The sequence below is a fragment of the Aethalodelphis obliquidens genome, unplaced genomic scaffold (genome assembly GCF_003676395.1).
Source record: "Aethalodelphis obliquidens isolate GAN/ISIS:26980383/991018 unplaced genomic scaffold, ASM367639v1 scaffold2, whole genome shotgun sequence".
In the NCBI taxonomy this organism is placed as follows: domain Eukaryota; kingdom Metazoa; phylum Chordata; class Mammalia; order Artiodactyla; family Delphinidae; genus Aethalodelphis; species Aethalodelphis obliquidens.
Genome location: NW_020837946.1, coordinates 93,797,435 through 93,821,843, shown reverse-complemented (window position 1 = coordinate 93,821,843; position 24,409 = coordinate 93,797,435). Strand labels below are relative to the sequence as shown.

Sequence of the window (24,409 nt, the reverse complement as noted above, 5' to 3'; positions counted from 1 at the left end):
TTCAGCTACGGTGTCCAGTAGACTTTGCTATAAATACCTTATAAATTCCTTATTTAATTCTCATAGTGATTACCGTGGAAATAGTCTCCTCACTTTACAAACAGGAAAATTAAAGCTTAGACGAGTTAAATTCCTTTCTCAAATGCTGGGCTAGGATTTAGTCTGCATCTAATTTAAAACCAGTGCTTTCAACTATTTATATCCTTTTTATGCCTCTAAATAAGATATTTATTTACTGGTAACATAAAGTGAAACCCCAGGTGATTTTATTTCCATGTATTTAATATAGAATTTTTATAAGCAAAGAAATTTGTATTAAATTCCTTTGCTGTCATTGCTTCTTCTGTGTTTTATTTAAATAGGCTAATCAGGCGGCTAAGAAACCAAAAGTAGATGGACAAGTATCAGAAACACCACTTCTTGGTTCATCTTTGGTCCAGAATTCCATTTTAGTAGATAGTGTTACTGGTGTGCCTACCAACCCAAGTTTTCAGAAACCATCTACATCGACATTCCCTGCACCAGTACCTCTAAATTCAGGAAATATTTCTGTTCAAGACAGCCATGCATCTGATAATTTGTCAGTGCTAGCAACAGGAATGCCAAGTACCTCATATGGTTTGTCATCACACCAAGAATGGCCTCAACATCAAGAGTCGGCAAGGACAGAACAGATATATTCACAGAAACAGGAGACATCTTTGTCTGGTAGCCAGTACAGCATCAACTTCCAGCAGGGACCTTCTGTATCACTGCATTCAGGACTACATCACAGACCTGACAAAATTTCTGACCATTCTAATATTAAGCAAGATTATACTCATAAAGCAGGAAGCAGTAAACACCATGGGCCAAGTTCTGCTACTCCTGGAGTAATTCCTCAGAAAATGTCTTTAGATAAATACAGAGAAAAACGTAAGCTAGAAACCCTTGATCTGGACGCAAGGGATCATTATATAGCTGCCCAGGTAGAACAGCAACACAAACATGTACAGTCCCAGGCAGCCAGCAGCAGTTCTGTAACCTCTCCCATTAAAATGAAAATTCCCATTACAAATGCTGAAAAACCTGAAAAATATATGGCAGATAAGAAGGAAAAGAGTGGATCACTGAAATTACGGATTCCAATACCACCCACTGATAAAAGTGTCAGTAAAGAAGAACTGAAAATGAAGATAAAAGTTTCTTCCTCAGAAAGACACAGCTCTTCTGATGAAGGCAGTGGGAAAAGCAAGCATTCCAGCCCGCATATTAGCAGGGACCATAAGGAGAAGCACAAGGAGCATCCTTCCAACCGCCACCACCCCAGCAGTCACAAGTATTCCCACTCATACAGTGGCAGCAGCAGTGGTGGCAGCAAGCACAGTGCTGATGGGATACCACCCGCTGTTCTGAGGAGTCCTGTTGGCCTGAGCAGTGATGGCATTTCCTCTAGTTCCAGCTCTTCAAGGAAGAAGCTGCATATCAATGATGCATCTCACAACCATCACTCCAAAATGAGCAAAAGTTCCAAAAGTTCAGGTAGTTCATCTAGTTCTTCCTCCTCTGTTAAGCAGTATGTATCCTCTCACAACTCTGTTTTTAACCATCCCTTACCCCCTCCTCCCCCTGTCACATACCAGGTGGGCTACGGACATCTCAGCACCCTCGTGAAACTGGACAAGAAGCCAGTGGAGACCAACGGTCCTGATGTCAATCACGAGTACAGTACAAACAGCCAGCATATGGACTACAAAGACACATTCGACATGCTGGACTCGCTGTTAAGTGCCCAAGGAATGAACATGTAATCATTTGTTTAGGTCAATTTTTCCTTTACTTTTTTAATTTAAAAATTGTTAGAATGGAAAACTTCCTCCTGATCTAGCAGTGGTAACACCTGCTGTTACTGCCACTGCTTCAATATTTGTAAGTGCTGCTTTATTCTTCATTCTGAAAAGAAGAGATTATAGTAAACAAGTCTTTATCTCCACATATGATAGTGTTATAAATACTGTAAAAGCATGGAAGGTGCAAAACTCAGTATTTCTACAATTGCAGCTAAGAACATTAGGGTGAATGGCTGGCTGCTTCTAGGAATATAAGATGCCTCAAGCATTCGTTTATTTATAATTTGAATACTGTAGCTATTTTTTGTTGTTGCTTGGCTTTTGAATGAGTGTAAATTGTTTTCTTTTGTGTATTTATACTCGTATGTATGATTTGCATGTTTCAATGATAAAGGGATAAAACAGTATACTGACAACTGTTTACAAGAAAGTGGAGAAAAATGTACATACATTTTTGTATGTTTAGATATTACCATAAATACTCAGGATTGGAGCTGCTTGTAAGTATAACAATATACAGAATAACTTTATTTTATCTTGTCAGAGTCCATCACTAATCTAAAACAAAGGTGGCACTTTTTCATGTTAACCTTAAACTCTAGGCCTTACTGGAAGCCACTGAAGGGGGACACTTCACTACCAGATGGGTATGCAGTGCCACAGATGGTCATTTACACTGTGAGGCACTGATTCTGCCTTCAGAGGTTCTGACCAGATTGGCTGCTGAAATAGCCCCTAATTTTCTGAAGGCTTGAAGAGGAAAAAATAAAGTTTACATACTCTTGATGTGAAGTGCATTTAAGTGTTTGTTGGCTTGTTGCAGTACTATAAACACAGAGCTGTTAATAATGGTTATGTAGATTACTGTGATTTGAAAACTAAATTCACAGAAACTTACATTAGTGAAGAATTAGTAAGTCTTTTTCTTAAATAGAGAACTTTAACACTACGTATTTTAACAGTAAACAGGAATCGCTTTTCCTTTAGCGTTCAGAAGGACACCATGTTCTTAAACATACTCCCCCCCTGAAGCGTGTTTGTGTGTGATGCCATATTTCTTTTTCAGGTAAATGCAGTCTTCCTTATAAAAATGAAATTAAACTTATTGCTCTTTCAGTTCTTTTATATTCTAACAATAAATAAAACAAAAAGATCACTGACTGTGCATTGTACCTGTATTTATAGCTTATGGTTGTTAACAGGAAGCTCACTGAGAAAAAAAAAAGGTAAGCCTCCAGGTAAACAGCTAGTGGAGGTTTTACATTTGTTTGCACATCTCAGTATATTCCTGTTGAAGTCAAGTTTGCACAGTCTTCTGACTTTGGAACAAACAATAGACTTTAACTTGTTTAAAATTTGTCTTAAATGCCGGTAACATGGCTCTGGTTTATCAGCTAATCTTCAATTCTGTGGTAAATCTTTGGGCTGTTGAGTATCTTTGAGATAGGTTGAATTCAACTTCTGTTGAATTGAAAACTGTCTTAATTTTTCCTCTATGTATATGAATTATTTTTGTTACAAAGCCACTGATATGTGCACAATTGTAATTTTACTCAAGTATGTTGCAGTTGTAAATATTAGAGAGTTTAATCTCGTGCTCTACTCTTATTTAGCAATTACCTGATTTGCCAGTAGCTTTATAATTTTTTTTTTTAAGATAATTGTTCATTATTTTGTCAATGTTATTTGAACTTAGGATACGAGGGTCCTCTTTCTAGGGACTTTGCCTAGCTAGCATGTCCTAACTTTGTTCTTGTCTGGCATAACTTTAGTAATCTTTGTCATTACATGTAACTTTGTTACTCTGTATGACATATTATTGTATCCATAAACATGGTAATTTTGATACAGTTATACTTTTACAGTGGTACATAATCCAAGGACTAGTATAGAATTAAGATGAGTGCAAGATGAGGGAGGGAAGGGTTTTGTTCTTGGTAATTTAGATGTGAAACCTCTAAGGAGCTATCATGTGAAACGACGTAGGGTGATTGTGCTACTGTATAATTGGGGTGATAATACCAGGAATTTTAATAAGATTTTGTAAAGAATATCCAGAAAAGTAGTGAACTTATTTTCAGTATGACATAGAAAACAATGTGAATATTTAAGGTCTGTGACTATACTTCACTAAGAATTTGCAGAATTGTTTTGAGATGTGAGAATAAAGGTAATTTTGTTGAATCTTTATTGGTGCTAATGATGGACAGTTAAAAAGGTAGCTAGTGTATATTGTTATGGGTCAGTACTTATTAGTACTTCCAAAATCGAATTTGAAATGCTATGTATTCATTTTTCACTCTGTAAATGTAATTCTTTACAATGACTTTATTTATTAAAGGGCAGCCAGTTGTAATTTTTACAGGATTGTGTGAGCTATTCAAACTCTTAAACCTCTGAACAGGATATTAGCTTCCGTAAACCACAATGGGGATAAAATATGGAATTTCTTTTAAGTTTCGTTTCCATTAAATGAGAACCCTTATAATTCATATTGCCATGAATTTAACCATCTCATTTGCATAAAGTAGTTCATCAGCCTGGTCCCAATAGGCTCAACCAAAGAAAAAGACTCCAATGAATGGACATTATTACTGAGTCTTCTTGTAAGTAGCCATAAATAAACCAAAATAGTATCAAATTTAGGTATGAAATTCCACATGTGCAAAGTACTGTTAAGGTGATACATTTTTGATGAGATTTTTAAAAATATTTGAACTATTAAAAAGCATTATCTTTAAACATCCTATAAAAGAGTGATTCATTTTTTAGTTGTGTTTTCCCTAGATCAAAGATCATAGATTTGTTACCTTTACGCAGAAGCACATTACATAGAAAGGCTTTACTTCTACCTCTTTCAACTAATTTTTCAATATTGAGCTGTGCCCCCTAAATATTTGCCTTAGCTATTTTAAAATACAATATTTTCAGAACCAAAGCAAAGGAGTGGTTTTTTTCACAGAAACATTCTCAGAGGCTTACTTTACCAAATAAACTGATGGTAGTATCCTTGAGTGGTGAGACCTTGCATAATTCCTAGTTCCTATTTCTTGTTTAACCCTGAGGTTCATTTCTTGTTGCAGGTATTTAAATACTGAAAAGTTGTGTAGTCACCCCAAGGTTTATCTTTGAAAACAGTTACAAGTGCATCTTGATCTTCTCTGTGTATGCAGATTTGTTCTTGTTAGAGTTCTTAAGCGTCAAAAGAAAATTTCTACCATGATACGTGGTTTCATGCAGAATGTCATAAGGGGTGCATACACTACTTTGTGCGAACAGATTATGATTATGTAGGATACATTACTTTTCTGGCCTATCCTCTTTGAACTAAAGAAATGACTAGTTTCAGATAGTTGAAAGGAAATGACTATTTCAGATAACCAAATTTGAAATATGTTTGTTAGTTACCAAATGTCTTGCCTTAAAACATTTTAAGCACATTTTCTGGTTGTATTTGAGAATTTAAGTTACTGATTTTTATTCCTTAACTAATCTTAGAAATAAACCACTGCTTGCATATGCATGACTATTATGTACTCTCAAAGTACCCTTGGTTGATTAGATATTTTAGGTTTTGCGTTTACTATGGAAATAAGGATTTTTAAAAACATGGTAATATCTCTAAAGGGAGACAGTTCTACTGTCAAGATATTTCACCGTTCCTGAATTTTATCTACACAGAAAAGCCATTGTTTCTCACTTACTACTGTGCTTAAATAGCTAGGTGATTTTTAAGATGTCTTTGCTAAGAAAAATAAGAGCTTTGGTTATGGAGAATTCTTGATTCAGCAGTCTGCTTTCTTGGGATGCAGTAGGATTCATTAACCACATTTACCCAGATGAAGGATTAATAAACCCCACACATGAGGAAAGCTTGGTGACACATGCTAATCTCATGTACCAGTTTGTTTATGATAGGCTGATTTAGGGGTTTTTGCATTGGAAAAGTAGCACATTCTGTTCCTACCGTTCTAGGGTCCCAGGTTATGGTACTAATGTGTTAACTTGAGAATTCACAGCTATATTAATATCCGAAATTTGATTGCTGTAAGCGGACAGATGTAAGCCAAATAATCAGAAGTTTGCTTGTTTTGTAAGAGATGTTTGCCTCTGAAACATCTGTCATTACAGTAGAGATGATCTTGCCAGTGGATCTGGAATGCTCTGAGGGTTTTAGGTCTGATACTATGCATCCATTTTTTATTCCACAATGTTAATTTGGGGACAGCCAGCTTTTGCTTCTATGACTCCTGTTTCTGTTAACTTATTAGTATGTATTCTGCCTGAAATTTCTTAAGGTAGCTAGATAAGCAAGATACATTGAAGGCTGTGTGGCTAGGAGTAATTCTGGTGTCGTAAAAGTGACTTAACCTGTTTGCTGTGATCCATTAATCTCAAAAGTAAATTCTGAGGGCTAATTTCCTTTATCTCCAAGTTCTGGGAAGAAGCCTCACTTAAAACCTGTTTAGTGGTTGGTTTAACTTTATTTGCCTATTGTTAAGTAATGAGTACATTCTTTTTTTTTAAGTTGTGTTTTTCAAGCAGCTTCCTTACTTTGAAAAACTTCACACGTGCTCACTTGTTGTCAGCAGATTGGGATTTCATTTTGTGAATGTACTCAAAACCCCCAAGGACTATTGAACAGGATGTTTGCTGATAGAAAATCTAAAACAGGAGTTTGTGTATATGGTATGAATTCAATCAGACATTGAATTTCAGCTCAGTATCTATTACAAGGAATCATTAATAAAGTTTGTTTATTGACTACATAAATCCAAGGCTCTAACATGTCTTGTTAATGTGAATCAAATAATTTTCAGTCCCTGGGAGATGTGGGAAATAAGGTCTCAATACTCTTTGAGTGACTTCATATATCATCAAGGAGTATGACCACTGAGATCAGATTGTCCATACTCCATTCTCAACCCCATCACTTAGTAGCTGATGTCCTTGGGTAAATTACTTTGTGCCTTGATTTCCTAATCTACAAAATGTCAGTAATAGTACCTATTCATTGGGTTGTGAGGTTTAAGGCTTGGGTGATCAGGGAATAAATGGAATAGATGGCATTGAAAAGAATCCTAATAGAAGCATGTTTTGGGTATTGGGGAGAGTGGTGAAGGCCCAATCCAGGTGCAGTAGACTTGAGTGTGTATTAAACACTGCATGTGTACCGTTTCCAGAATTTAAGTTGTTCATTCTGATTCATACTTTGGGATTTTCTTGTGTACCCTCTTGCGTCACCTTCACAAAAAGCAGAGAGTAATTGTAATTATCTGCAAGGGGAATTATCCCTGAGAAATTTAATCATCAACTGCTTTAATATTGCTGCTCCTTCCAACCCCCTTCCCTCCCTCCCCGATTTTCCTACACCTCACACTTGAGAAAGAAAATGGAAGCCTTGCAATGGCTTTTCATAAAATAGAGCTAAGATAGACAAGTTACTTTCTCTAGCATGAATTTTAAGCCTAAATATAAAAGTTCTGAAATCACATTAAAAGATTTGTCTTCATTTTATGTTGATAACAGCAGTAAGGGCGTCTTTTTTTTTCATATAATAAATTACATGAGCTTTATTTAGGAACATCACAAAGTTTAGTAATTCCCTTTAACCAAAGTTAGTAATCCCATTTACTAATTCACCGTACTCCATTGTTTCATCACTCTTTCACCCCCTGCTGTTTTTAATATAATGGAAAAAATTATACGTTTTTGTTTTAGCTCTAGTGTATGACCTGCCTGTTCCCTCCCCCCAACACCACCTCCCAAAGCAATATAGGGCTTCACTAAATGAGGGTTTTTAATCATATTGCCATGAAATTAACGGGCTATTGAGACCTTACAAATGTCCAGGCATATACCCAAGATCAGTTTTTTTTGGTCTTTCAAGTCATAATCCATAGGAGCAAGTGCTTTAGAGACAAATTCAGCCATGATTTTTCACAAGTTTGAGAAGTCATAACAGTGAGACAAAGTGCCACAGCTTTTCCTCAGGACTGTTTGCTATTTCAGCTCTTGGAGCTACTCAGTACACTAAAGGCCCAGGACTGCTGTTGTCAAGCAGGAGAGAGAGGGTAAAGCAAGTAAGTGGAATCCTGTGCACTCCCCAACCCTGTAATCCAGAGCTCGCTCTTTTCCACAACGGCAACTCATTCAGACACTGAGGAACGTCCAGTGGGCTAAAGTAGGTTAAAGTTAAGGAGACGCTCTAGAGCTGGAACTACTGTCAGGATTTTACTTGGGGAGTTAAATTTACTTTGGTTGAGCTTGAGACCCATTCAGTATGAAATGAAATGCGCTTCTGAATGTGATTGAAAACTGGGGTGGTGTTCATGGTGAGAAGGGAAGATAGTCATAGAAGGGAAGGCAATGTTGCTGCTAAGTGAAAAAGGAAAAGCTTTTGACAACGTTAAAGTCATCAAAGTCACTGGACTGGTGAATTTGTTTATCAGCATCTGTGGAGTTTTGTTTGCATAAAACTTAAAACTGTAACTGATTTCATTTATAAACTACAAATCTGGGAAGCAGCAGGGAGAAGGCTCTAAAGTCAGACAAATCTGGGTGGCAGTCCCAACTTGACCTTGAGAAAGTTAAGTACCTCTGAGCCTCATTGTGCATTAATAGAATGAGACTACTACCGACCCAAGCAACAGCCAGAATTAAATAATAGGCCTTTCTCCATTAAGAGCTCAAGGAATGCTAGCCCTCCCAGCCCCCACCTTTCTTCCCGCTCAGTCTCCTTTTAGGACCTCTGCCCCCTAAAGGAAGATACCTGGGCAATGATAGACACAGTGAATGACAGAACAACAGAAAGCTGTTAATATCAAGCCTTGCCTATTAAAAACATACAGGTTTTGAAGGTTCTGTGAAATTAGTGTTCAGTATTTTTCTATATCAGTAGAAGAGGGGTAGGTTTGTTAACAGCAACTTCCTGTGTCCATTACTGTGATCTGTATACACAGTATAAATATGTCTTAGTCCCTGCCCTTGCCTCATAGGGTTTAATAGGGTTGAATGTAAATAGGTAATTGCTCCGAAATCAGATACAATCATTCAGATTTTAAAGAATGCTGAAATCCCTACTAAGATTAAAAAACTAAACCCTACTTAAAATGGTGTTATGTTGATATACAAGTAAGTAAAATAAGAGACATATCCCTTAAATTTTTATCAAATATAAGGGAAGAACTCTGCAAACTGGAGAGAGAGAAGGAAGGTACACCCGCAAAGACCCTTCTAAACATGTTGGCCAAAGTAAAAGCTTTTATCTCAGCTGGACTGCATTTCACATTTATTTCAAAAACTTCTGAAGTAGCAGCTTGATTTTGACAAAGTCTGACAGACAACTGGTGTTGGAATTCACCTAAAGTTAGTTTGTAGTTGTGCCATGTTCAAATGACAGTAGCTAGTAAAACAAAATCTGTAGACCTAGCTTAAGACAACAGGTGTCAGTGAAATTTAGATGAGTGGAGTCACAGCAACCGAAACCTTACCAAAAATGCTCAGTCCACCAACTTAAGATCTTGTAATAACTGACAACTTGTCCCTGTTCATTTTTGCAAGGTTTTCCAATGTTCTGGGAATGAAAGTGAAGAGTGACCTTAGCAGGGGTGTCCTTCCTTCAGGTGAAGTGAGCAAAAGTGCCCTGGAAAAGTTTATGTGCTCACCCAGTCTCCGCTTAACAGATCAGTGAGCTTTTATCCCACCAGCTTCCTTAGGTTTAGCTGGTTCTCGATGCAGTAATGTTCTAATTCACGCTGTAAATACATGAAGACCTCAAAAAACAACCAGTCACAGAGAAGGCAGACTGAGGTTTATGGAAACACCTTGAAGAGCCCAATTTCTTGTAGGTGGAGACTTCTGAGGAGTTAGGGGACCCTCTGGTAATGAAACGCCAAGGCCCTTAGCTCTTCCTGTTAATTTTGAGGCCCCTATAGTCTGCAGCGTTAAGGTTGCTGCCTAAGTAAACTGAATCTAGGGTCTTTCTACTCCTTTTACCTTCTCACCTTCCTCTACTCTCCTTTGTAAGAATTAAAGTGTCTACCCATCAAGCAAGAAAATACATTTTATTCTTGTTTCTACAATTTAATGACATTAAAATTGACAGGCCAAAAATAAAAGGAAATATCGTATAAAGCAAGAGAGATTGTAGTTACTGGATAATCAAAACTATAAACACTGGAATAGGTTTTCTGTTGTTAACTCTTTAAGACAATTTTCTTATGTATATGGGTAATTGTGCCTGAAGCTTGAGAAGGCTAACCTGTAACAAACTTTTCAGTTAGTGCCACTGCAGGATCTGGTTAAATTGGGTTAGATTGACTTTCCAGTAGGAAAACAAGGGTCCCTTAGCCATCATTTCCGCAATGAAGCAGTAACGGAGTAATCTATAGTGGAGCTGGGAAGGAAGTCCTGATGTATGTTCAATGACTTCTCTTCCAGAAGGAGTGCTTCAGGAGCTGGACAGCAGAAGGTCTCTCATGCTGGTCCCTAAGAAGGGGAAAAAACACATTAGAGTAAACAGCACCCAGTATCGTGCCTGCCAACTAGATTCAGTTGACTCAAAATGCTAACTTTAACAATGGAAGTACAGCCTCTGCCAGTCAAACAGATTTGGATTGAGTCCAGCCTCCAGATTTTAACTGTGTGATCTTAGGTGAGGGACTCCAACTCTTTCCTCATCAGTAAAATGGGGATAACAATAACACCTAACTCACTGGGAGAGTGTTTTTTAAAATTTTTATTGCAGTATAGTTGATTTACAATGTTGTGTTAGTTTCTGCTGTACAGCAAAGTGAATCAATTATATTCATATATCCACTCTTTTTAAAATTCTTTTCCCATGTGGGTCATAACAGTATTGAGAAGAGTTCCCTGTACTATACATGAGGTCCTTATTAGTTATCTATTTTATATATAGTAGTGTGTATATATCGATCCCAATTCATTGAGAGAATTTTTTTTTAATAATGAATTTTTTAAAAAAAATTTTTTTTTTTTTGTCTGCACCAGGTCTTAGTTGCGGCACGAGGGATCATTTTAGTTGCAGCATGTGGAGTTCCCTAGTTCCCTGACCAGGGATCGAACCCGGGCCCCCTGCATTGGGAGCAGGGAGTCTTAGCCACTGGACCACCAGGGAAGTCCCCACTGGGAGAATGTTTAAAAATGCATATACAACTTTGAAACAGTGTCACATACTAATAATTCAAAAATCAGTACCTATTATGATTCAAAACCAGTCCCTCCTTTTCCATTGTACTTTCGCTCAATTTGTTTGGGGTATAATCTATACACAGTAAAATTCACACTTTTAGATGTACAGTTTAATGCACTTTTAGTTAGCATGAAATTTATTTTTTAAATTTAGAGATATCCAGGATTGAAAAACCTTTAAGAAGTAGACATTTAAATATGTTTTGGTGATTAATTTGAATAATTCCATTTGGGGCACCCTTGGATGAGCATAAAGGGAGGCAGTTACTTAATTAGTACTATTATGGCTTAGGTTTACTCCCCCTCAAGAAATCAAAAAGCTTTTGCCAATGAACTAGTCAATGAACTAATGAACCAGTCACTGGTTATCTGCAGTGACCTATTCCAAAGGCATTCTTTTCGTTAAACTGGCTATCTTGATCATTTTGGAAGCAGATGACCAGGTAAAAATGGAAATAAAATACGTTAAAAAGCAAGTGACCGGGCTTCCCTGGTGGCGCAGTGGTTGAGAGTCCGCCTGCCGATGCAGGGGACACAGGTTCGTGCCCCGGTCCGGGAAGATCCCACATGCCGCGGAGCAGCTGGGCCCGTGAGCCATGGCCGCTGAGCCTGTGCGTCCGGAGCCTGTGCTCCGCGACGGGAGGGGCCCCAACAGTGAGAGGCCTGCGTACCGCAAAAAAAAAAAAAAAAAAGCAAGTGACCAAAAATCATTCTAAAATAAAAAACCTCTCCCCTTCTGGAGGCTCTTTCTCCTGCCTTCAAAATATGCAGAAATCTCTTTTCTCTTCAAAAAATCCTTAAATGACTACCATTTCTAGCTGCCATCCTATTTCTTCTATTCCTGCCAAATTTCTCTAAGTTGGTCAAACCTGAAGATTTCTTTTTCAACATTCACTAACCTAAATCCTTACCATTTGGCCTACTCTTCTCTATAGAAATTGCTCTTTTAAAACTAACCATGACCTTCTCCTTACCAGATTTAATGAGCTCACCCTCCTTGTCATCTCTGTAGCATTTGAAGTATTTCACTACCCCCTTTTCTCTGAAACAGTATCTACTTAAGAGAAACTGTCCTCTTTGTTCTTCTCCCACACTGTGGCAACTCCCCTCCTTCCCTTTTTTCCAGTTGTGTACTGGACTTAATTCTATGCATATTTTGTTATCTTCTCCCATGAGCACTTTCAAAAACATTTTCCTCAGCCCTCTAATTTTTTCATGATTATAGCTACCAACCTTATGATTTTCAAATATGCACTTCCAATGTTCACTGCTTTCCTGAGCAACAATTCCACAGCTTCAAATGTTTCCTTCAACTTCCTCCGCTGTTCCTCTTTCACAACTTTCTATTACTTCTTCCATTATCCACGTTCAAAACCATGAGATCCTATCATCCTCTATCACCAAGTCCTGATTCACCTTCCTCTGAAATACTGATATATATTTTTTTAATGTTTATTTATTTAGCCTGTGCCAGGTCTTAGTTGCAGCATGTGGACTCTTAGTTGCGGCATGCATGTGGGATCTAGTTACCTGATGAGGGATCAAACCCGGGCCCCCTGCGTTGGGAGCATGGAGTCTTACCCACTGGACCACCAGGGAAGTCCCTGAAATACTGATATTTTGGAATCTTCTTTACACTCCCACTGCTTCCATCACCATCAAAACCCAAATTCTGGATTCCAGAATGGCCTCCATTCGAGGTCCCTCTACTGAATCTGCTGTCTGACCTGCCTCGCCAAAGACATTTTTCTTCATGGCATTCTCTACCCCAAATCCTTTGCAGTCCTCTGGTCTTCACTGCCTATCTCAACAAAGTTAAACTCCTTGGCCTGACTTCCCAAAACTTCTGAGACCTGCCCATAGGAGTACCCCCAGCCATGCTTCTTACTGCTTCCCCAGATTGATTTCTGTTCAGTCCTTGTTCCTGATTTTTACCTGACCATCTCTACTTCTGAATCTTTAAGAGTGCCTTACCCCTTTATTTATGACTATCCACACCTCCAAGAAGTTATTGTCATAGACAACAGGCAAGATTCTAGAGTCCTTAGGGTCTCTGGCATAGAATTGCAGGCTTGCAATATGACACTCATTAGGTAAGGTGTATTAGTATTCTCCCTAAGGGTTATTAACTGTTGAGCCCTAATTACATACCCCAAGCTGTGCTAAGCAATTTACATACACCATTTCCCTTACCCTTCACAACAATGCTGTTAATTGATTACTACTGGTGTGAGTTGTGTATTGCCTAGTTTATGAAGCAATGGTTCAAAAGGAGAGCCAGAAAAAAATATTCCACCCTTTCTCTTTAAAGCCGTGTGTGTGTGTGTGTGTGTGTGTGTGTGTGTGTGTGTGTGTGTGTGTGTAATGAGAACTAGAAAGAAAATGAGATAGCAAGCACTTTCTGTGGATCAATAATAGATAATTGTTCAATTCAGAACAAAGCAACTGCAGTATGTTTAAGAGCTAAGACCAATCTCCAAGGCTAGTACTGGTCTATATGATATTCCTAACACCTTTATGTCCCTTTTGTGAGGCGTTTATTTTTTTGGTGGGGGGGCTGGGGGGGCAGCTCTGTGCCTGGAGCTCTGTCTGCAAAATCCATGCTGGAACGCTTACGGCATCTCTGCATGTAGGGGTGCCCAGAACTGCAACCCTGGAGTATGCATTGCTGCCCTGGCCTATGTCATCCCCTGAAATCAACCAGGACATGCTGGGAGAGGGAGACAGTCTAAAAGAGACACACTCATCGGCAGACAGGGAGGCCTGTGGGTTCTGGAGGTTAACTGAGAAAGATAAAATTAACCCATTCAGGGAGCTGGAGGTTGCCATATATGTTTGCTGAAAGCTGGGGCACTAGAGTTTCTCATCTAGCAATAAGAAAGCATACTTCCTTGAAAGGCAAGAAATTTTGTTTGTTTCAGGCCTTCCTCATTCTGCACATGCAACTGAATTTTGAGCCTCACTAGGTGGGTGGATTTTAGGCTGTTCTACATCATCGTAGAGGCCAGGTACGTAGGCTTGAGCACCCCTACCCTACTCTTTAGCTCTCCTCCACCGTACACATACACGCATATACACATACACACTTTAACCAGAGCCATCTCTCTGCCTTTATCTTTTATTCTTTGAATTAAGATTTCATATGAGCAGAGAGTGCCTGGATAAGAAAAGTTTGAAAACCACACAAATGAGTAATCTCTAAGCTCCCTACAGTTCTAACATTTTACACAGAACTTTATTCCATAAGTACCAGGAAGCCTCAGGACAGGAGAAAACAGGCAACCTTCTGGGGCTTTTCTGCTTCCCCAAACACTACCCATTTGATGCTTGAAACACTCCAATTAGAGATTTGTTCCTTCGGCTCATAATGCTTCCTCTCGCTTTAAATGCAAGTGTTTCTGGAGAAACAATACATTAACTGTCAATCATCAATCAATCAGTTCCTATCATTCCCTTGATACAAATGAATTTCTCATATACTCTCCTGAGAGCTGGTTTTAGGAAGGAATGAGAACACTGGTTCCCTGAGAGGGAAGGGAGGCTAAAACATAGGTGATGTCATTTCACCATGGCTAGTCCCTGGGAAGATGTCTCATTGGTAAATAAGTAGATCCTTAGCAATTTTTGCACACCCATTGACTTGAGGAAGTATTGTCTGGACCTGATAAGACATTTCATTGAGGCACTTCCCACTTGAAGCATTACCCCCATACCCTGGTACAACAAGGAACACAATCACCCAATATGGCCAATCATGATTCTTTTCAGCACAAAATCACTCCCTGCTTGATTTCATAACCCAAGCAGAGCTTATAATGGGCCATAAATTGCAGGGGAAACGTCAGCTGCTTGGAATCTCGGGATTTATCCTCCTCCTGCTTTCACTTTCTTACCCGGTGAGGCACACACGCACGAAGTCTGCTGCGTTTTCTGAGAAGTGTTCTGGTAAAGGAGGCATTAGCCCTCGGTGTGCGCCAATGTAAAACATGGCTGCCATCCTGTCCATGGAAGCTAGTGGGGGCTTCCCTGTGGCCATCTCAAACACAGTGCAGCCAATGCTCCAGACGTCTGACTTCCATCCATAGCCAGAGTCATTGATGATTTCCGGAGCCATCCAATACGGAGTCCCATGCATGGACTTCAGCATGTCACTGTGGGTACCATTTAAGCCAGCCCAGGCCAAACACTTGACACAGCCAAAGTCAGTCAGCTTTATTTTTCCAGTTGACATAAGCATAATATTATTTCCTTTGGTATCTCGATGCACCACACAGTTCTCATGGAGATAAGCAACACCTTGCAGAATTTGTTTTGTATATTTACAGAACACCATCTCAGGCAATGGCCCAAAATGGTTTATAATACTAGAGATTGAGCCACCAGGAACAAACTCCATGAAAATGCTTACAACGTTCTCCTCGAAGCATGTCCCCAAATAGGCCACAGTGTTGACATGTTTCAGTGCTTTGAGCAAATCTACTTCTTCCTGCAGTTTCCTATATTCTTTTTCAGTAGTTAACTTATCAGAGGTATCCAAAGCCACCTGTTCTACAGCTATTAGCTGTCCTTGGCAAGTAAGACGACAATATACCTAGAAGCAAACCAATGCCTTATCATTAAATGTAAATGATGACACTTGTTCACAAAATGCCTCCCAAACACTTGTCTTTCTCTAAGCTGATACATCCCTACCTAAATGCAAAGTACTTAAGCAAACTGAATGTTTCACTGGAGCCAAGATGGGGATAAATAAGTAGCATAGTGAATGTGTATCATAATGGCTTGGGTTCAGTCTTCTCTTTACCAATCTGTGTAAATACTATCTAAAGTGCTGGGAATTTAGATGATCTTTTATGCAATTCACAAAATGTAAGGAACATCTTTTGTTTTTGCCACTCAGCAATGATCCTTCCAACTTCTGGTAACATAACTTGAACCGTTGAACAAAGAGACTTCTTTCCCACAGGACTTGGACCTCAGAGAATTAGAGGCTTGAAATACAATGGCCATTGTACTACCCCGTGGAGCCTGAGAACCAGAGCCAGAAGGAGACACAGAGAGGCCAGATCCCCAAGGACATTGTCTGACCCCTGAAACCAGCTGTGCCCAGAGCCAGTCCTACTTCAAATCCTTCAGTTACATAAAGCTGTGGACATCCTTTTCCTCAAGCCAATTTAGGCTGGGTTTCCTATTACTTCCAACTGAAAGAGTTCTAAGTAAAAGAGTATACGGGGTGGGGAGGGCACTCAGGAAGATTAGGGAAGAGGGAGGAGTCGAGCAGGAGTGGAGACTTTTTATTTCAACATGTTTCGTGTTTCACTTACTGTGCCGTAGGCTCCCTTCCCAAGGGTCTCACCCTTGGTCCACAGGATAGGTTCTTCATACTTTAAACTGTTTTCAGAAAATGTCTTCTTTTCATGTGAGTTGAAAAATCTCTCCTCTTTGTCACATACCCCAAAGCCATTACTGTATCTCTGGGAGAATGAGACACAAAGAAAAGTCATCATTACATTCTGAGTCCTTGGGACGGAGAGAAAGGGTGGAGAGTAAGGTCTTCCTTTCTTCTAACTTAGGACCAACCAGAGAAGGCCAAATATGCACCCCTAACCAATCCCGTGGGAGGCCCCTTCTAGTTAGCCGACCTACAGCTTCCCCAGGACGACAGCCTCCAATCAGGGCACACCTGAAGCCTTTTTTCCACTAAAAAGCTTTCCTACTCCTTGCCTGCTTTTGAGTCTCGGCCAAACACAAGTGATGGTGGTTGACTCCTTTGCTATAGTGAGCTCTGAATAAACAACCTTTGTTCTATTTCCGCAACGTACGCATACACTCAAATATATACACAGGTAAGCACATATGCCTACACTTCCATACACATACACATTTACACACAAATATACACACAGATAGATACTGTCTCTCTTACACATACACGCACATACATTCACCCATGCACAGCCATGCAAGCAAGTCTAATGGTCAAGACCAGCTGCAGTAGACTAAACATCCATGGTCCTCTAGACCCTTGCTACTCAAAGGAGAACCTACAGACCAGCTGTTAGACTTTCAGAATCTCAGGCCTCAGACATACCAAATCAGTGTCTACATTTCAGCATGACCCTCAAGAGATGTGCATCCACAGTAGACTTTGAAAGGCCTTCCCCTGGAAGTCAGGAAACAAGTATATTTCTGTAGAGCTTAGACCATGTTTACCAATTGTTTGATTAGGACCAAAACTACTTTGTCTTGATCTCCTCTATGAGTTCTTAAAAATAAATGATGATGGTGATGTAGAGGCACGGTGACGGTCCTTAAGAATAAGACAGGGCTTCCCTGGTGGCACAGTGGTTGAGAATCTGCCTGCCAATGCAGGGGACACGGGTTCGAGCCCTGGTCTGGGAAGATCCCACATGCCGCGGAGCAACTGGGCCCGTGAGCCACAACTACTGAGCCTGCGCATCTGGAACCTGTGCTCTGCAGCAAGAGATGCCGTGACAGTGAGAGGCCTGCGCACCACGAAGAAGAGTGGGCCCCGCTCGCCACAACTAGAGAAAGCCCACGTGCAGCAACGAAGACCCAACACAGCCAAATAAATAAATAAAATTTATTTTTTTAAAAAAAGAGTAAGACATTGCACAGGATTTCCTTCCTCAGGAATGAGCACGGGTGCCTCCTGAGGGCCATTTGTGTTCCTCCTCCCCAGCCTCTCATGTTTCTATCCAAACTGAAATTTAAGGATTGCTTAGAGATGAAAAGATCACAAAAGGTCAGCTTTTGACTCTGTGATTGCAGGGTAGGGTTATGGGCTGATTGTATTTACTAGCTTGTTAGCTTTTCTTGAATGTGAAATGGCAGGCTGGTGGACCCATCTCAGACACACAGGCATGCACACACGTACCCCCAACTCCCAGCCAAGCCTGGCAGCCTCTGTGAATCACTGCCCACGTCCCAGCCAAGACCAGGCTCACCATGAGGGTGAAGCTGGCCTTTTACAACCAGGAATATTCCCACTGTGTAGTAATTAAGAGTGTGGGGCTGTCCCCACCACTCACTACCTGCGTGCCTTTCTAAACCTCAGTTTCCTCGTCTGCAAAATGGGGACTTGTTATTACCTTTAGTATTGATCTCATGGAGCTGTTATGAAGTACAGAAAGGAGACAGTATGATGTGTCTCACTCATATGTGGTAAGTTCTCAGTAAACTTAGCTATGGTATAATTATTTACCTTGTGTATTCTTCTGATCAGTTATTTAAAATAATGATTCCTGATCCTGAAAGAGTGTGATATAACCTGAGTTAGTGTACAGTAAATAATGTTTCAGCTAAACCTACTGTTTGTCTTTAAAATTTAGTAGAACAGGGGCTTCCCTGGTGGGGCAGTGGTTGAGAGTCCACCTGCCGATACAGGGGACACGGGTTCGTGCCCCGGTCTGGGAAGATCCCACATGCAGCGGAGCGGCTGGGCCCGTGAGCTATGGCCGCTGAGCCTGCGCGTCCGGAGCCTGTGCGCCGCAACAGTGAGAGGCCCGCGTACTGAAAAAAAAAAAAAGATTTAGTAGAACAGGAGGCTCATATACTTCAGTGAAAACTAAAACAAACGTAACCTTACTACCTGCTGATATTCTTCTCACCGCCCCACTCCAGTGCCAAACAAATTTTTAAAAAATGTGTTCGGGATTGTTGTTTATGCTTCCCTGAGAGCAATGGCTAAGTCTTGTACCCGACCATGTCTTCAGTTCTTATCCCAATACCCAAAACACAGGAGGCATCAATAATATTTTTGTGTTAAAGTAAACCATTTGGGAACAAATGCTCAGGTGCAGGGAATCTTTGAGAAATGAGCTTTTCATGTTTTCATATGGTCTTTTGGAACTAGATGGTGAGCTACTTCGGGGGCTGTGTTAATTTCTTTCTATCTCACACACCACTTAGAGTAATGCTTTACCCATAATTACCTCCCTGCTGTTACTTGTTGATTGAAAACATCATCACTGAATATAATATCTACCTATTTCAATAAGTAGCTTTGCTATATTAATGTAACCAAAGTGATTCCATTGCAGTGTCAGGCTAGCTAAATTCTAGAAGTAAGGCAACATAATGAAAACGTCTTAGCACGAGAGTCAGGGGATCTGGATTCCAAACTTGCAACCAAACAATGAGATCTTGATGAAACTATTTAATTGTTTAGGGTTACTGATTCCTCATTTGAAAATAAGGGGTTTGAAACAGATTGTCTCTGAGATCCCTTCCCGCCCCAATGAATCTCTGATTGTAATTATACCCACCTGTATTTTGACAGTTGCCTCTCCGCCTAATTCTTGCATGGTATTTCCTCTCTTACTGAGGGCAAGATTTCGGCTTTCAGGATCTGTTTCATCTGCCATTATTTGGCAAGAGTTGTCATCTTTCTCATCAAGAGCTAGTAGTTCTGCAGCAAGACAACCTAACAGTTCATCTGGAGATTCTTCATTCTTTACAGGGTCTAGAATTTCTTGGGAAATTGAATCTGCATCATTTAAAGTTTTTCCAAATGTTTGACATGGAATTGACTTATTAGCCAAACTATCATGATCCAAAGAATGTGCCCAATGTTGATATGCTTGAGAAGATGCACTTTCTTGTTTCTCTTGGAAAGAGAAACTCATAAGTGTTTTAGACTTATCTGAAACACTATCAAACTCTACATCGTTAGTTAAAATTGGATTGGCAATTAGTTTCACCAGGAGATACTACAGTCTGCTTTTCTTGCAGTACATGCTTGCTGGAACTCTTCTCACTGGGCAGTGCCCAGCTGTTTTCTGAAAGGACAAATGGGGTTTGGTGATTTGCTCTTCGAGTTCATGCAGCTCTCTGAGACTCGTGGCAAGTATCTGATTGCTAGAAATGTCTCCTTCGTCAAGACTTCCTCCACAATGGACAAATCTGAGACAGGAAGGAATTCATTCTGTTCGGTGGACTGCTCATGAGTCTGAACCATGTTCATGGGCAGAGCTTCATCTTTGGAAGATAGAAAATCATTTCTTGAGGACTTTATCTGCTATTCTGGTTCTGAAATACCATCACCATTTTCAGTGTCATTGCTACTTACCGGCTGGCAACACTTTTCTTTTTTTTCTTTTTTTTTTTGCGGTACGCGGGCCTCTCACTCCCGGGACCCCTCCCGTTGCGGAGCACAGGCTCCGGACGCTCAGGCTCAGCGGCCATGGCTCACGGGCCCAGCCGCCCCGCGGCATGTGGGATCCTCCCGGACCGGGGCACGAACCCGCGTCCCCTGCATCTGCAGGCGGACTCTCAACCACTGCGCCACCAGGAAAGCCCCAACGCTTTTCTTTAGAAATGAAACTTTTGTGCTTTTGTTTAATGCCAAGAGAAGACTTTGGGGGTTTAATATGTGGTCTTTTCTGAGAGAGTCTGGTTCGGCTCTTGCTGGTCCTCTCGCTGTGTGAAGATCGACATTTATTGGTGATACATCTGCCCGATGGAGCTGAGCATATCTCTCGGAAATATTTGTTTTCATGCTGTTCAGCCTCTCGCATCTGACGATAAATAGGAGTCCTGAACGTTTCGTAGATTCCACGTCCATTTGCAGTTGAACTGATTTCTTTGAACATGTCACTGTACTTCAGATCTAAGTAATTTAGTCTTGGCTCTGTTGGTTGAGCAGAGAGAGGAACAGAAGACGTTTTTATTCCTGGATTTTTACAGATGCAAGGGAATGATTGCTTTTTAGGTTTCAAAGCCCGGTAAGTGGATTGCTTGTTTTCTATCTGTGGCATTCTCTTTTGAAACTTGGGTGATTGCCGAGGTCTGGGGTCCACAAGCCCCAGAGCAGGAAAAACTTGAGTTTTTATGCTGGTTTTGTGCATGGTAGGCTTCATGGAACTTTGAATGGAAACCATGAAATTCTGAGGTGTCCTGTTACTGGCCTTGGTCTTTGAATCCAACTTATTTCTATGGGTTTTCATTTTATGCCTGTCGTTTCTTGGTCTGCAAGTATGTTGAAGCTACTGTTGTTATGAAGGATGTCCTTTCTTTTTTGGAGGCTTGGTTTAGTTATTGCTGGTTCCTTGGGAGTTTCATCTCCAGGGAAAGTGATGTGGATAAGAGGCACCATCCCGTTCGTTTCTGGTTTGGTTGCCTCTGCTACTGATATTTTTATGTTTGTCTCCATGCTTCTGTGATCTTCTGGGAGCTTTTCAATGGGGTCATGAGGAACTATATTGGACAAACTTTTAAGAACAGTATACTCTTCTGAAATATGATTTGGCTCAATTACTTCCCCTTTATGTGCTGAAGCAGTTTTTGAATCCGCTTTATCATTTCTAGTCCCTTCATCCTGGCTTAGAGTTATTTCTGAATGCAGGGCTTCTTGGAACTTGACTGGTTTGATATACCCAGCTTCTGAATCTTGTTCATAGTGTCTTTCCTGATGAAAGAGATTGAGTGTTCTCTTCTGCTCTTCTCACTTCAGCACCATGGCAGTCAACATCCACTTCCCTATCTGTAGGAAAATTGCCTTCCTTGAAATTCTCAAAGGACACCAAAGACTGTCCTTTTTCAAAGTGAGATTTCAATGTTGACACATCACTCTGTTTCCTTGGATTTCCTACTCTCCTGTCTCCAGGTGTTGTCTGTGATGGTGAGCCTTCCAAAAAGAGCACATGTTTCTGGACCAGACAGAGCTATCAAATGACCTGAGAGTCTGATCCTCTAACACCTTGAACGGTGCTTCCTTCTGCTTGTTTGATGGTCTAAACTCATCAGATCGACTAACAGGCTCTGAGAGCTTAGGTATGAAAGATATGAAGCTTGGAATATTTCTTTCTCTCTCTTTCTGATCCTTTTGATTTGGGGGTATAGTAAGAAGACAGGATCTCACAGGCAAGGGTGACAATGGTGGCTGAGGGAACTAAAAGGAAAGAGAAAAAGAATGAATGCAGAAACACATACGCATATCATATTAACAAAGTAATCTGAAGAAATTTCAAGATTCTCTTTAGGAAGTCCTTTAAAGTACAAAGTTATCCTGGAGATCACAGTTTTAAAAACTAAAATCTTATGCCTGGTGTTTTTTAAGAACCAAGGTAAGACAATACCTTTAAAAACCAATGTTAACATATGTAAAGATTCATGATTATATGTTTAAAATAAAGGCCCTACATTGTAAACAATAGAACTTTTAAGTTTTTTAAAACTTCTATTCTCTTTTCTGTTTACTTTCTGTTTTATTTCATTCTCTTTTCTATTTACTTTCCATAGAATTGATCTAAGATTTTTAAAATTCCCCCTTAGAACAGCTTAAAATTGCTGTTACATTTACTGTAATAGTGATCGTTAGGTTGCAAACCAACCCAGACTTTGTATTCAGAACACAACTGTTCATCATTATTTGGCTGAATTGTTTTGTTGAGAGTAGCTTATAAACGTGCCTCACTATACACTTGAGAGTTAGCTCCCTAAATGGGTTTTAATTCTCCTTGGCCCTCCAACTATTTTCAAATTAAGCAAGTTTATATTATTATCAACCTCTAGAGGTCAGTGTAACCCAATATATAATATTCAGCTTTTTGGTTGGTTAAGCTATAAGCTCTAACTTTACAGTTTTCACTGTGGCCTTCCCCCTCCACCAACCCACCCTCTGGGTATAGAGATTTGATAACTAATTATATCAGAATATTTATAGGCATAGATCACGAGTGGTAATTGAGAGCTTTATGTTTAATTTTCATTCTGTTGCCACCTGTGTGTAAGAAGACAGGAAAAGGAAACTGACACTAGAAACAGGCATTAGAAACAGGTGAGATGCAGTATAATCCCCTAGTTTCATTACCTAGATGACTTTCTTCCATCTCTCAAAATACAGATTCTCCCAGTGCTTAAACACCTCTGCAGTAACAGCCGTTATTTCATTTATTTACTTTTTAGGCCAGTGAAGTCCTTTTTTCAACACTAAGCAGTACCTATGCATTCTCTCAAAGGCTCATAGAATACAGAAGAGTCAGTTGAGAGAACTGCAAGGCTCTTTCCAAAGCTTTACTTACAAATGAGACAACTAGGAAAATCTTTCTACCAATGGAAAAAGAATTACCTCATTTCTCAATATGTTAAAAGAAGAAAAATTAAATATGTCCAAAAGAGCTACTCACTTCATTATGTGGACAACGGGAAACACCCCAGAAAAGAAATGTACATGTCAAGATATAATTTTCCCAGAAATTAGCTCCTCTATAAACTGTATGTGAGTTGTGGTTTTTCCAAGATATATGCTGAGGATTTGGGCTCTGAGTTTTTTTTTTTTTTTTTGCGGTATGTGGGCCTCTCACTGACGTGGCCTCTCCCGTTGCGGAGCACAGGCTCCGGACGCGCAGGCTCAGCGGCCATGGCTCACGGGCCCAGCCGCTCCGCGGCATGTGGGATCTTCCCGGACCGGGGCACGAACCCGTGTCCCCTGCATTGGCAGGCAGACTCTAAACCACTGTGCCGCCAGAGGAGCCCTGGGCTCTGAGTTCTTTGATAGGATTTGTCTCTAACAAGATGCTTTGGTTAATCCTTAAGTCAAAAATGCTCACACTACTCTTACCTCAATTCTCCGGCTACTATACTTCATATTAGAAGAGGAAAACACTGTAACAAGAAAAATTATTATTTTTTATAAGTTTTTTTTTAAAAGATAAATTTATTTATTTACTTCTGGCTGCGTTGGGTCTTCCTTGCTTTCTTCCTTTCTCTAGTTGTGGTGAGCAGGGGCTACTCTTTGTTGCAGTGCTCAGGCTTCTCATTGCAGTGGCTTCTCTTGTTGCGGAGCACGGGCTCTAGGAGCGCAGGCTTCAGTAGTTGTGACACATGGGCTCAGTAGTTGTGGTGCACAGGCTTAGTTGCTCCGCAGCATGTGGGATCTTCCAGGACCAGGGCTCGAACCTGTGTCTGCTGCATTGGCAGGCGATTCTTAACCACTGCGCCACCAGGGAAGTCCCAAAAATTATTATTATTATTATCAGATATTCTTAGTAGTAGAGTGAACACAGTCGGCCTTAAGCCAGGCGATGGCGATGGAGTGATCTTGGTGCTGAGGTTTGAGGAAATGTTGTCAAAATGAAGAATTTTTCCAGGTGTAATCCACATGGCAGTGGGTACAGAATGATTACACAAAACTACTGCCACTGAAGAGGGTTGTTGTTTTATATACAATGTTGTTTTTTATATATATCTATGTTACATATATGTATATATCTCTGTTTTATATTTATAACATTTGCGTATATATAGTGATACTTATTTATTTTTATTTATATTCCTTTTGGAAGCACATGACCTCTGGATCAGAAAGCAGAGCACTTATCACCCACAGGGCATCCTAGTGCCAG

The 24,409-nt window shown here is 40.1% G+C and overlaps 2 protein-coding genes across 19 annotated transcripts in view; one reads left to right on the top strand and one right to left on the bottom strand.

Moving 5' to 3' along the window:
* CCNT2 (cyclin T2) overlaps nt 1–6,602 on the top strand; it is a 50,269-nt gene extending 43,667 nt beyond the window's left edge. For 16 of the 18 annotated variants that reach the window (XM_027132367.1, XM_027132358.1, XM_027132350.1 and 13 more), the window contains one exon: nt 363–6,602. In XM_027132367.1, the coding sequence (XP_026988168.1) occupies nt 363–1,790 (1,428 nt within the window). In that variant the 3' untranslated portion in view covers nt 1,791–6,602. The remainder of the gene's footprint in view (nt 1–362) is intronic. The other 2 variants (XM_027132382.1, XM_027132374.1) reach the window with 1 other exon arrangement.
* A 3,513-nt stretch (nt 6,603–10,115) lies between these two features.
* MAP3K19 (mitogen-activated protein kinase kinase kinase 19) overlaps nt 10,116–24,409 on the bottom strand; it is a 36,956-nt gene continuing 22,662 nt past the window's right edge. Inside the window, 13 exon segments of the mRNA XM_027115559.1 lie at nt 10,116–10,319; nt 14,936–15,633; nt 16,367–16,516; nt 19,331–19,768; nt 19,770–19,873; nt 19,876–19,944; nt 19,947–20,150; nt 20,368–21,027; nt 21,030–21,466; nt 21,468–21,611; nt 21,613–21,663; nt 21,665–21,954; nt 23,626–23,669. Of these exon segments, the coding sequence (XP_026971360.1) occupies nt 10,253–10,319; nt 14,936–15,633; nt 16,367–16,516; nt 19,331–19,768; nt 19,770–19,873; nt 19,876–19,944; nt 19,947–20,150; nt 20,368–21,027; nt 21,030–21,466; nt 21,468–21,611; nt 21,613–21,663; nt 21,665–21,954; nt 23,626–23,669 (3,356 nt within the window). The 3' untranslated portion in view covers nt 10,116–10,252.